The sequence below is a fragment of the Apodemus sylvaticus genome, chromosome 16, assembly GCF_947179515.1.
Source record: "Apodemus sylvaticus chromosome 16, mApoSyl1.1, whole genome shotgun sequence".
NCBI classification, from domain to species: Eukaryota; Metazoa; Chordata; class Mammalia; order Rodentia; family Muridae; genus Apodemus; species Apodemus sylvaticus.
The window spans coordinates 47,868,780-47,883,061 of NC_067487.1; the positions used below are offsets into that span (position 1 = coordinate 47,868,780).

The 14,282-nt window shown below is 37.9% G+C and overlaps 1 protein-coding gene across 5 annotated transcripts in view; it reads left to right on the forward strand.

Moving 5' to 3' along the window:
• The window catches only part of Ddx4 (DEAD-box helicase 4), a 53,439-nt gene extending 39,791 nt beyond the window's left edge, over positions 1–13,648 (forward strand). For 3 of the 5 annotated variants that reach the window (XM_052159770.1, XM_052159773.1, XM_052159771.1), the window contains 6 exons: positions 795–961; positions 8,677–8,822; positions 11,662–11,761; positions 12,406–12,676; positions 12,793–12,906; positions 13,537–13,648. In XM_052159770.1, the coding sequence (XP_052015730.1) occupies positions 795–961; positions 8,677–8,822; positions 11,662–11,761; positions 12,406–12,676; positions 12,793–12,906; positions 13,537–13,614 (876 nt within the window). In that variant the 3' untranslated portion in view covers positions 13,615–13,648. Of the gene's footprint in view, positions 1–794; positions 962–8,676; positions 8,823–11,661; positions 11,762–12,405; positions 12,677–12,792; positions 12,907–13,527 lie in introns of all 5 variants that reach the window. The other 2 variants (XM_052159769.1, XM_052159772.1) reach the window with 1 other exon arrangement.
• The last annotated feature ends 634 nt before the right edge of the window (positions 13,649–14,282 follow it).

Below are 14,282 nucleotides of genomic sequence, written 5' to 3' on the forward strand. Positions count from 1 at the left end.
TTTCTTACATTAATGTTTGATTTTTATCATGATGTTATCAAAATTAGATGGTGTGAATCCATGCTATCTACTACAAGTTAACTATTAGCAATAGTTACTACATATATTTTAATATAAAATTTTAGTTTCATATTTATTCAGACTATATGTCTCAAACTTCATATGGCTAGTGCCTAATAGGTTAGATACTGGAGATAATAGAATATTCAAGTAATTATAGGAAGTTCTGATATAAAGTATTACTGTAGATATTTTAGGTTCTCTTAAACTTAATTTGTAACACATTTTATATATTAGTAAAAGTTTAGATCAGCTATATTATGATTATCTATGAAGAGACCAACAATTCTCATCATTATATGCCTTGATTTTCTCTGCATTAGATAGGTAAACACCATGACCAAAACCAACTTGGGTATCACAGTCTATCATTGAAGGAAATTAGGGCAGGAACTCTTATCTTAGCAGGAATTTGGAGGCAGGAAACTGAAGCAGAGGCCATGGAGGAATTTCGCTTCCTTATAGCAACCCAGGACTTCCAGACCATACACTTTGAGCTGGGCCCTCCCACATAAAGCATTAAGAAAATGCCCTACAGGCCAGTATAATGAAGGCATGGTTTTCAAGTGAAGTTTTCTTCCTAGATGATTCTAGCTTGTGTCAAGGTGACATACAGCTAGCCAGCATAACCCTGAAGAGTACTTTTAAACAGTTGAAATTGTGGAGCATATTTTAGCTTAATGTAAATTAGTATGTATGTTCTTCTGTTTTTGTCTTTGAAAATAACCTTAAAGATTGGCCTCAAACAAGTCAAGTACTTAGTTTTGGATGAAGCTGATCGAATGTTGGATATGGGTTTTGGACCAGAAATGAAGAAGTTAATTTCTTGTCCAGGAATGCCATCAAAGGAACAACGCCAAACCCTTTTATTCAGTGCAACTTTTCCAGAAGAAATCCAGAGGTAAATATTTTTTCTTCTCAAAAAAAAAAAGTGTGAATGGTAGTCTGTGCCTTTGGTCCCAGCTCTCAGGAGATAGAGAAATATGGATCTCTGTGTTCAAGACCAGGCAGGCTTACATAGTGAGCTCTGTCTCACAATTAATTTAGGAGTAGGCAAAATGCCTGTCATGCAAGTATAAAGATCTGAAGTTAACCCCTGCTGCTCATGCACAAAGTTGGCTTCTCACTCCAGTTCTCAGGAGGCAGACAGACCAATCACTGGCTAGCCAGGTTAGCTCCTGATAGGCAGACCCCAGATTCAGTAGAAAACCCTGTCTCAGAAAAGAAGGTTGACCTCTGACCTCCACATGCACAACCATAACACAATCATGCAGATGTGTGGCATGTGAGTACACTTGCATGCACACATACACAGAGTAACAGATATAGACCGAATGGAAGCAATGTGAATATTCTGGTTTTAGATACTGGCATTGCTGTTTAAAAAGAACTTCACACATGCAGTACAAAAGTAAGCATATGCTTTTAAGGTTTGCCACTTATCTTTTCATTTTATTCCTGACTTTGCATTATCGTTATAATCCCTCCTCTCCTCCCCTTTCTTCTCTCTCCACTTCTGGTGTGTGTGTGTGTGTGTGTGTGTGTGTGTGTGTGTGTGTGTGTAGCTGGGAATCAATAAGTGCTTACTGAAGTTATTCTCACTATGCTTTGTTTTTAATCCTAAATGTATAGAATTGGTCTTTTGTGGAAACTTCATAAACCAGTTATTGACATGTGCTTGGGAATCATCCTGTGTATCCTGTGTTTTGTAAATTCAGAGACAGGGATTACACATCCTTGTTGGGTAGCATCTTTTCTGCTAACGCGTCCCTTACTTGGCATGGGGAGCCTAAGCAGTCTACAGTGCCAATAGCCTAGATTCAGCAGAATTCTTGCTCTTTTGTTTGATGAAGCTGTTGTCTTTGAGGGCTAGGATCTGTTCCTCCCCATCTAAGAGGAAGATGATTTCCCACATTGTTGGCTACTGAGGGAGTGATGGTAGGCGGTGCACTCTGGCTTGTACACCATAAGAAGACCCATGTCTGCAGGACTAGCATGCTGTGCTGTGCTGCTTGGCATCCTCTGCTCATAAAGAGTTGCCTCCAAGGTGACCATGGGCTGTTCTCGTAGTTTTGGAGCTCATAGGCTGTACGCTGTGTGCTGTAGTCTGGGGATCCTGGGATATAGGGCTGCTTCTGTGATGCATAGTTGGTCCCTGGTCTCACAAACCGCGTGGGATCCTGTGCTACTGTGTCAGACTCCATGGGACCTTAGTTAGGCATGACATTGGCTGTTGATTTATTTTACTTATATGACCAAAACTTTTCAGAGAAAATCTGGAAGGTCCTTATTGTGGAAAAACTAAATCATAGAGCATTAGATAAATTTCTTAGTGGTACTAAAGGTAGTTGTTTCTTTTTCTAAAATTTAGTAGAAGATCTCTTGATTTTTAAATTATTGACATTTTGTTTCTAGTTTCATTTTTTTATTTTTAAAAAATGATTTGTTAATGATTGCATTGTATCTTAAATTTGAAATAAGAGTGACTTTATTCCTATCAGTGTTGATATGAAGTAGGCTTTAACCCAAGCAATTAGCAGATAATATTCATGCTGCTGTCTCTTTTCTGATTTTCTTCAAAACAGGAAAGTATTTTTATATTGGTCACTGAAAATGATTCATATATACTATTAATAGTAGAATTTGTAAATCTTTTATGAGTCACATTTATTAACCTTGAATATACATGATAAAAGATCTCTTGATTTTAAATTATTTATGTTTTGTTTTTAGGTTCATTTTTTTATTTTTAAAAATAATTAAAATTAATATATGCATACTATAATTATATCATTCCCCTCCTCTTCCTTTTAACTACTCCTGAACTCCACTCATTCTCTTTTGTTATTACTGTTAAGTACATATTATCTCCCCACCCCCAACCCCGCACACACAAGGTTAGTGCATGAGCATCATGGAGGGGAGTGTGATGGGTGGCAGGCAGGGGTTCTTGCTGGAGCATTAGCTAAGGGCTTATATCCTGATGTGTAAGGAGCAGACAGAGAGAGAGGGATGGGAGAGGGAGCCGATAGGGGGAGGGGAGGGAGGAGAGAGTGATTGATTGATCGATCGATCGATTGATTGATTGATTGAGAGATTGAGTCAAGTTGAGTCTGGGCCTGTTGTGGGCATTTTGAACCTCAAAGCCTACCCTAAGTAATGTACTTCCTCCAGTAAGGCCACATCTGTCCCAACAAGGCCCCTAAGGACCAAGCATCCAAACTTAGGAGCTTATGGGAGCCGTTCTCGTTCAAACCACCCCACAGAGGGACTACCTATTCTTTCCTCTTTTGACAGCTTGCATGGCCTTAGCACTGAAAGCTAGTCCTCAGGGAGGAGATTTCCAGGCCATATCTAGCTTGATTTCTCTCAACTCCCGTGCTTGAAGTTGAAGTCGTTGGCCATAGGAACTTAACTTCAGTTCTGGGAGACAACGAAGGGCAACAGTTTGCAGAAAACTGGATAGAACTGTTAAAATAATCCAGATGGAGAAAGACAAGCCTCTCATGTAGCCTCTTGTTAACTTGTAGTGTTTTGTGAGTTTCTGAGACCCCAGGGACTAACAACTGAGGAGGTTTGTCATACTAGATACTGGGGGTTTCCTTAGATAATCTATGGCTTTTGGGGAGAGCATTATCACCCCAAGTATTCACTGCCCACTTTTAAAGTTTTACCTGTTGCCCATTCTCTACTTACCTTTGTAACTTAATTTTTTATTTCTCTTAATGTGTGTGGTATATGTATGCATGTTGACGTCAGAGGACAGTATTTTTCTCTGTCGCTGTACATTTTGTGGTTTGAGACAGGTTCTCTCATTGAACCTGAAGCTCCTTCATTGGCCTAGGCTGGCTAGCCAGTGAGCTCTGGGGATCTGCCTGCCTCTACCACCAGGTCAGATTCACGCTGCTCTGACCAGGTTTTGATGTGGATGATGGGAGATCTGAACTCAGATCCTCAGGGTTTCCCCTAGAACTTAGAGCCAGGCTGGTAGCCAATAAACCCCAATAATGTCTTCTTTCTGTTTCCCACAGAGCCCTTTTTTTCTTGTTCAACTTTGGTCTTAACAAGCTTGCCTTGCTCCATCTGGATTATTTTAACAGTTCTATTCAGTTTTCTGCAAATGACATGATTTGAATTTTGTGATTGGTACTGTTATATTGTGTTATGTGACATTTGATAAATCAGCTGTTGATAGACACTTCAACAGCTGATTTATAAGGCTGATTCCTTATGTTTATGCAGTCTAGTGAATAGTTCAACACTAAACATGGGTGTTCCTGTATCTCTTTTGTATGCTGACTTCATTTCTTTCAGATAAATACCCAGGGGTGATCTAGTTGGATAACATGGTCGTTGTACTTTTTGAGAAGTGTGCACTCTTTTCCACAGTGGCTGCACTCTTTACATCTCATGAACAATAGACAGGTGGTCTTTTTCTCCACATTCTTTCCAGCACATATTGTTAGTTTTTTATAATATACTTTTGATGGCTAAAAATATTCTCATTTATATAGTTTATTAGCTACTTTCACTTTCCAGAAGTGCCTGTTCACATGCTCATATTCTGATTGAACTACTTGTTCTTTCAGTATTAAGATTTTAGGTTCTTTTAATTTCTGAGTATTGTTTTTGTCACACAAATAGCTAAAGAGTTTTCTCCTACTCTATATATTATCTCTTTGTTCTGTGCTGTGCAGCCTCTCTTTAATGCAATTACATTACCAGTTCTTGGGTTTGTTCCTTGGGACATTGGAGTCATATGTAGGAAGTCGTTGTACCAGAATCTTGACGTTAACTGTTTGCCTTTCTTGTAGTAGTTTCAGTGTGTTAGGTCTTGGTCAGCTGCGTAATTCCTGTACAAGGCGAGAGAGAGCTGCTCGTCTAGCTTCAGTGCAGGGCAAGCGCCCAGCCTGGTCTCCCAGCACCATTGTTGAGGCTCTTTTACCCTCAGTGGTTGATTGGTTGGTTTGTTGGGTTGGTTGGTTTTGTTGTTTTATTTTTAAGACAGGGTCTCACTATATTGCCCTGGCTTTCCTGAGACTCATTATATAGACCAAAGCTGACCTTAAAGGCACAGAGAATCACCTGGCTCTGCTGGTACCTTTCAGCGTGCCATTGATGCCTTTATTTAGATTCAGCTGTTATAGATGTATGCCTTTGCTTTTGGATTCTTAGTCCATTCTCTTGTGTGTCTCGTTTTTGCTGCCACCAGAAAGTTTTGTTACATTGTAGTGGATTTTTGAAATCAGTTTGAGAACCTCAAATCTTTCTGTCACTTATCTCTGCTATTGCTGTGGGGTAAATATATAGGCTGGCTTGTCAGAGCCCTGTTGGGTGATCATCTGGGAGTTTTCATGTATTAACTTCAAATATCAGCTAAAGTACAAGCAGGACTGGGCTGTAAGTAGAGGAAAGTACAGTTTCTATTTCCACTGAGCTTGGTAGTGTAATTTAGTGGCAAAGCATACCACCTAGCACTACCTAGAGGCAAACAAGCAACCACAGAGTGAAACAAAACAGATGATTAAAATAAAAACAACTACAACACCAACAGAGGGGAGCATGCAGAGCACAGTAGGGCAAACTAGAGTGTTAGAAATGAATTTTAAAAAAAAATAAAAAGAATACAAAAATAAAAATGAAGTTTTTCCTTATTTAGACTAATTTTGAAGCAAAAATACCTTGAATCATGGTATTCCTTATTTACATTGCTTTAATTTTGTCTTTGAAAGAATTCAGATTGATAATTATTTAAAAATTACTCAAATATGTTTCTTTACTAGCTGCTCCTATGAATCAAGCCTAACATTTTTGAAGGTTCGTCTACGTAGATTTCATTTTGTCCCTTACCTACCCGCTTCTCTTGTGGAAGAAGATGTAGAAAGCACTACATATTTCTTGGAGTTTAATATCTGTGCAGTAATGGTAGCTATTCTAATGCTGAATTAGAAAAATGAATTTGTCCTACTTGAGGCTAATACCACTGTATTCATCTCTGTGCTTACATTAATGTGTAAGCAGTTGAAGGGGTGACACACTAAAAATTTCAGTTGCCTGGGAGAGAGGTGTTAACTCTTGAAGGAGGTATATTAAATAATAGCCTTCTGAAAACATGCGCATGTAACATTACAGGATGCAATAATTAACACTACACAGACTGATTAAGTTGTATGTATATATTTAGGAGTGAATATACATATATATGTATTTTCTAACAGTTAAAATGAGGTCATAAATTTGAAAGGGAACAAGGTAGAGGGTAGGGTATATGGGAGAGTATGGAGGGAGGAAGGAAAGGGGGAAATGATAGAATTTCAAAAATTAAAAGAATTAGAGGAAACTAAGAAAAATGTTTTGTTTTTCTGGTAAGAGAATAGATATGGAGCAAGAAGCAGCAGCAGAAGTAGTTTATGTCGGTTCTGGGTATGCTGAGTCTGGGCTATTTTGTGAACATTCAAGGAAACAACTAGTGAATAAGGGACTGCTACACAGTAGGAAGAATTGACCAAAGGCTTGTGCTCTCCCTATTAAACCGTAAAAGCACAGTACCTTAGCGCCACACCAGCTCCAGTGGAGTCTGCGTGACTTAGTCACTGGATTGAGGCGCAGTGTTCAAGGAGCTCAGCCTCCTAGGAAAATGTGTGCATTAAGTACCTTTTCTGGATTTATTGCAGTTCTTACGATTATAATGATTTGTGCTAGGGCTGTGACTATCGAGATTGGCAGTGGAGGTCGCTCCTGTGTTTAAGAAGGCCATGTTCCTTAGAAGTTAGATAATTGAGGAATCTTAAGAATAGTTCCTCCTTTTATTGCCAAGCCTCCTCCTATTCTTCAAGCAATGATTAAAAGCAAGATATCATAAATCCAATTGGGGGAATAGCATATGGGACCAGTTGTAGTAAAAAAGAATTATTTTCTAAAATCCTAAAAAGTAACTTTTTCAAGAAAAGGCATATGAAAGTAGTGATCCCACGAAAGCAGTAGTCACCATTATGACTCAAAAGAGTCCAGTTTATGTTATAAAAAATAGATCGTGGATGCCTTTGAAATCTCAGGGGAAAGAGTATAGAATTCTAGAACTCACTGATAATCTTCTTCCTTATACAGGAACTTACAGGAGTAGAGACAGGATAATTAATATGAGAGGTAAACATTTCTATTGGTTTAGTCTGCCTTTCTGGAGAGGTTGGGAAGGTACCATCTTCCTTGGTGCTTATTAAGCAAAGAACAACAGGATAATCTTAAAGAGCAATTGTTTAAAACTCATAGATATTGAATAGAGAAGCTTTAATCTAGAGACGGAGGATGGCATTCAGGAGAGAGAGCAAAAGAGTGGATTTTTAGGCTGGTATAAAACAAATGGTCAGGTCTTTGAGCAGAGAGACAGAATGAGAAAATGTCGTGCCAGCTAAAACCAGGTAACAGAAAGTAAAAGGCACAGGACAGAGATAACCATCACAATGGCTATCTTCAAGGGCTTAAGTTCACATGAATTAATTAAACTTTGCTTCTGACCTTTATGTGACCACCTGATTTAATATTCTGTAATCATTGCCAATTTTTGGTCTATATAATCTGTTGCTTTGGTTCAGTAAAAGCACATTCAGCTCAAGCTTTGGTGTCTGTCCACTCCTTCTCCCTGTTGCTGCCGACTGCTGCTCCAGGTCCGTCACACCTTGTCAATATCCCCACAGAGTTGTTCTTATAGATGCTGTAAGCAACGCCTTTCAGTTGCATGCCAGTAGTAAACTATTATATGTCAAAGTGTTGATCTTTCAACTTTAGGGGCAACCTTACGTGGCCTAGTTCTTCATGGCCCTTAGGTCTTATTTTTCTATATGTCTTGTGGCATGAAAAACATTTACCTGCAATCTGGTTTACTCATAATCATTTATTTACAGAAGAGCAACTTAAGTAATATTTCAGAAAACAAATCTGAATAATAGCATGTATTCATAAGTATTGAGGTTAGAATAGAATTGTGCTTTAGAGTTACATTTCAATCAATCCCTTCCTGCTTTTCTCCCTCCCTCCTCTCCCTCCCCTCCCTCCCTTCCTCCCTTTCATGAGACAGGGTCTCATATGTCCCAGACTGGTCTCAAGTTCACTGTGTAGCTAAGGATGATGTTGAACTTCTAGGGCTCATCCTGCCTCTCCTGAGTGCTAAGATTATAGGCATGCACTACCACAGCCTGGTTTATGTGGTGCTGGCAAGCAAACCCAGGGCTTTGTACATGCTAAACAGCTCTTAACAACTGAGCTGAATTCCCAGGCCTCCTTACAGTTCAGTTTTTAATTTAAAAAAATTGTGCTTGTTACAGTCAGCATTGAAGTTCACATGTTTATTATTATGTATACATTTTATATAATTTTGCATAAGCAGAGAATTTACTGGTAATTCCTGTGTTCATAGTTTGACACAAATGTTTTACTACTAAGTATATTTTAAAGATCTTAACATTGTATTCTGATCTTTGAAAATAATAATAGAATGACAGAAATAACGACTCCCCACTGTTCTGTGTTGCTGCCTAGTCGGTATGGACTGACATTAGCAGGGCCGAGCATACGTGTGTGAGGGTAAGTGTGCCAAAGAGCAATGTTCTCTCTCTTAAGGTTGGCTGCAGAGTTTCTAAAGTCAAATTATTTGTTTGTGGCTGTTGGACAAGTGGGAGGAGCTTGCAGAGATGTTCAGCAGACGATTCTTCAAGTTGGCCAGTATTCAAAAAGAGAAAAACTTGTTGAGATTCTACGAAACATAGGTACCTCATTTTAATATAATTATTTTTGCCATGATTTTTAATTTTAAAACATTACTTACTTTTTTTAAAGTAATCATTGTTTTGTATAAATTTTAATAAGTGTTATTTTTCTATGTCTTTTATAGATGACATGTTATGACTTAGTTTTGTATAAATTATATAAGAACATTCCTTTAGCTCTATAAAAGTTGACTATTTGAGACTTAGCTTGATACTTGGCTAAAAAGTATTTCAGCAGAAGTATATATATATAACATATACAAATATAATATATATGTATATATGAAAACTAGAAAGGCTTAATAGTAACATGTTTTTATCTATTGAGTAACAGTGATACTGTTCTCATGCTTTCATGAAAGACAGGCAGGCAGATTATGAGTTTGAAGCCAGCCTCTGAACTACATAAGACTTAGTCTTCAAAGGAAAACCAACATGAGCTCTTGCTGATTTTAACTGGTTCCTCATTTCTTAGCTACTAATGAGTCTTCCCATATTCCTAAGATTTAAAGTGTTTCAAAGCTAGAGGGTACTTGAGAATGTAGCTGTCTTTCATGATACCCATGAGAAATTTTTTCTCTGCCTTCTTCCAACTTATTATTTTTAATTAATCTTTAATCTTTTTTTATAGTCCAGTCATTAGTCCCCTGGTCTGCCCTCAGACAGTTCCTCATCCCAATCCTCCTCCCTCTTCTCCAAGAGGATGTCCTGAAACCCTCTACCCTGCCAGACCTCCCCACTCCCTGGGGCCTCAAGTCTCTTGAGGGTTAGGTGCATCTTCTCTCACTGAGGCCAGACCAGGCAGTCCTCTGCTGTATATGTGTTGGGGACCTCATACCAGCTGGTGTGTGGTACCTGGTTAGTGGCTCAGTGACTGAGAGATCTTGGGGATCCAGGCTAGCTGAGACTGCAGGTGTTTGATGGGGTCGCCCTCCTCCTCAGCTTCTTCTAGCCTTTCCCTAATTCAACCACAGGAGTCAGCAGCTTCTGTCCATTAGTTGGGTGTAAATATCTGCATCTGTCTTGTTCAGCTGCTTGTTGGGCCTCTTGAAGGGCAGCCATGCTAGGCTCCTGTCTGTAAGCACACCACAGCATCAGTAATAGCGTCAGGCCTAGGAGCCCCCCACGCCCCTTGAGCTGGATTCCAGTTTAGGCCTGTCACTGAACCTCCCCTCCCTCAGGCTCTTCTCTACTTTTGTCCTTGCATTTTTTAAAGACAGGAACAATTCTGGGTCAGTTTTTGACCGAGGGATGGCAACCTCATCCCTCCACTTGATGCCCTGTCCTTCCTTTGGAGATGGACTCTGCAGGTTCCCTCTTCCCACTGCTGGGCATTTCATCTAAGGTACCTCCATTTGAGTCTTGAGAGTCTCTCACCTCCTGGGTCTCTGGTACTTTCTAAAGGGTCCCCCCACCTCCTACCTCCCAAGGTGGCCTGTTTGCATTCTTTCTGCTGGCCCTCAGAGTTTCACTCTTGTTGGAAATTATTTTTTATCTTACATTGTGTGTATTATTCTGTTTTGTTTCTTGAAGTAGCTTATTTTGAGCAGGAGACAGTTTGTATGGGCATTTTGCTGTCTACTTATGTGCTGTACTTTGCCCTGCCTTTATGCTCCTAGATTAGTAAATCTGTTCATTTTGAATGTCAATGTTGAGACAGAGAAATGAGAAGTCAAGAAGTCACTTTTTTAATAATGAGCAAAAAAAAAAAAAATAGCTAGAAATGTGAGTTACTTGAAGGCTTTGATCTTCGAGTTTCCAGGTTTCTTGGTTTTATTTTTAGATAAGGTCGTGCTCTAAAGCTCTGAATGGCTTGAAACTCTGTGTGTAGACCAGGCTAGTCTAGAATTTGAGGTGATCCTCCCACCACCTCTTCCCAAGTATTGACCCATCATGCTGGGCTTTAATTTATACTGTTTTATAAAAATGTCTTTTGCATTACTACCTCCTTCTCCTTTTTTTCCCTTTCCCCCTCCTTCCAGCAACACCTCCTATCTGCCTCTCTGTTTCCAAGTAATCTTGCCTCAACTTCTAGAGTGCTATGACCACAGGTGTCAACAAATACTTAATTTTGAGACGAAAAGCTTCATCAGATGTTTCCTAGCACTAATATAACACCCTTAGTTCTCAATAGACAGTGAGAGCAGGGGCTTTGCTTTTTATTTTCAATGTCTATAATAGTGACAAGCATCCACTAAATAACTTGTTAGTGACAGGGAGGTAGGAAAGAGTGATCGATCATGAGCAGCAAAAATCCTTCCTTCCACTGAGGCTATAGCTATCTTAAAGACGTTTCCAGCATTTTATAGCATAATCCCTCATAGAATAATCTATGCCAGTCCTTAAGCGCTTTAATTCAGCAAGTAAATACCACTTAATGAACTTTGTATCTTCTTGGAATGAAAGGATTTAAGAGATGACATTGAAACATAGATTATAGAGTTTTACAGCCTAGGGTCTTATGTCATTAGTGTAAATGTCTTGACCAATCTTGGAAAAATGAAAGATTGTATTATTTTGGCAAGTAACAGACATTTATAGGAAATGAAGAGGAAAAAGAAACTGAGACATTTGCAATTGCTGAGAAATTGTGACAATTATATTTGCTTAAGAAAAGAAGGCACACTTAGTGTTTGTCTGTTTGAATCTATCTAAAAGGAAAGCAGTTCTCTCTCTTTTTTGACATCCATCCATTCAGAAAACACTGAACTTTTTCCATACCAGCTGCAATCAGTGCAGTTGTGGTGTGTGGTATGGATGAGACAAAGTTCTTGCTGTGACATGCCTCTTTTTTAAGCTTAATTTTGTTGTTTGGGTGTTAATAATCTTGTCTTTGTAGGTGATGAAAGAACTATGGTCTTTGTTGAAACTAAGAAAAAAGCTGATTTCATTGCAACTTTTCTTTGTCAAGAAAAAATATCAACTACAAGTATTCATGGGTGAGTGCAATAATATGATTTTTCTAGTGAGAAATTAACTTTTGTTTGTTATTTTAAAGGCATGCCCCATGAAAATATTTTGATCACTGACAAACTGCATAAAGTGTATCCCATAAGATTATATCATCTAGTGAGACAGAATCTTATTTTGTGTCTGTATGCTTACTCTATGGTGCAAGGATGGCATATTAACACCAGTTATATCAGTACTTTACTAGGAATCTAAAATCATTTTTGAATATGAAGAATTCTGTAATTGTACTTTAAGAACGTTTTTGAGCGATTAGTCTTCTGCCCAGAATAAAAATTATTGTTTCTATACATACATACATACATACATACATACATACATACATATGATTTATAATTTATATATAATATTCTGGCCCTGTTAGCTGTCTCTTACTCTGTCTTCTAATGGAGGTGGTTGTTCCAACTACAGACTGTGAGGATAAAGTGGTAGCTGGGGATGAGTTATTATGGTACCTGGAAATTATAGGGTGTAAAATAGTACCTGGTTATTATAGTGTGGGAAGTAGGCATTTGTAGTAAGTGCTATAATTTTTGCTTTTTAAAATATACTACTTAATGAACTTTAATAAATTTCTCAAAAGTGGCTCTAATGAAAACTTTTTTGTTTTAAGTGATCGGGAACAGAGGGAGAGAGAGCAAGCTCTTGGAGATTTTCGCTGTGGAAAGTGCCCAGTTCTTGTTGCTACTTCAGTGGCTGCCAGAGGGCTTGATATTGAAAATGTTCAACATGTTATCAATTTTGACCTTCCTTCTACCATTGATGAATATGTTCATCGAATTGGACGTACTGGGCGCTGTGGAAATACTGGCAGGGCGATTTCTTTTTTTGATACTGAATCCGATAATCATTTAGCACAACCTCTAGTTAAAGTACTGTCAGATGTAAGTTTAAACAGAGTTTTTAACTTTAAATATTTAAAATTGAATAGTTTTGTTGTTGCGAAATCTTTACAATGTTTGAAGGTTCATGTTGTATAAGAAATTTTTATTTTCTCAAGGCTCAACAAGATGTTCCTGCATGGCTAGAAGAAATTGCCTTTAGTACATATGTGCCTCCCGGCTTCAATAACAGCACAAGAGGAACTGTGTTTGCATCCGTTGACACTAGGAAGGTTAGTTGAGAAACACTAAGAAATGGATTTACTCTTTAAAAATGTACTTGATTCTACAAGGTAATACTATTTAATTAAAACTCATTTTAATTACACATGCATGTGCACACACATACACACACACAAACACACACACACACATACACACACACACACGTATGTCTCATTCAGGTTTATAGTCTTAACATCCCAGTTCCTTTTGATGGTATTTGTTGGGATCTTCTGAACTTCTTTAATTCTGGCCATATTATTAATACAAAATGCTAGTGCTGTAGACATACAAATCTTACTGATAGCCCTGGACATTTTTTTCTTCTTCTTCAGTAAATCATGGTATAGAAGAGTGTTCTAATTAAACATTTATACCTATTTGAAGTGTAATTTTTCTGTTCTCTAAAAGCTAGTGACTTGAAAAATCATTTTCTTGAGTCATTTTGTTAAATTTAGACTTCACAGGATTACATGGGCCTGTCTTTGAAATGAATCATTTTATAAGAAAGTCAGTAGATGCACGGGATAATCGAGGGACAAGATGTGAGTCTTTGCTGTCAGTTTGGACGATGTAACATTAGGGTTGTCATAACTTGTTTCGTTTCTTCTTTTCTTTTTCTTTTTAAAAAGAATTACCAGGGCAAGAACACGTTGAATACAGCAGGGATTTCTTCTTCACAAGCTCCCAATCCAGTTGATGATGAGTCGTGGGACTAAAGCAAACAAACATACTTCAAGTCTGATAGTTTTGATGCAGAGAAGAAAAACAGTTTTTATTTTTAAAATTTTAACAGAAGTGTGAAACCTGATATTCTTATATCTCCTGTTCTTCTGTTCTTACTCCCAACCCTTAAAAAATAACCAGCTTCATTGATTAGTTATGTGAAATGCTGAAGTTACAACATTGCAGTTACTGATACAAATGGTGTTAACTGGAAATATTAAAGCACTCTATATGTTTTGCTTATTTCTAGTATATTCTTCAGAAAGTTAAGACATGTTTCATGTCCATGTGATAAGTCGCAGTATAGTGTCTATGATCCTATAAAACAAGCAACAGGATATGATGTACTCTTGTTTAATTATTGGGTCTAATTTCTACTTGATCCTTTAAAAAGAATAGTGTATCAGTACAATGTAATAACATGATTTTCATAAAACAGTGGAGACTGAAGCCTTTCAAAGTTACTTGATTTTTAGACCAGACATGTAATGAAAATGGTTCAGTTTGCAATGTGAGCACTGTACTTGGTGGTATGACAAATGTTTGCTTTTATAATATACAGATTTTCCTTGCAAATAAAAGATGAAACACATTTCCCCCTAAGTTTTCCAACAGCATTTTTCGTTTTTCTTGTGGCATATTACAGTTCCTAGCTTTCATA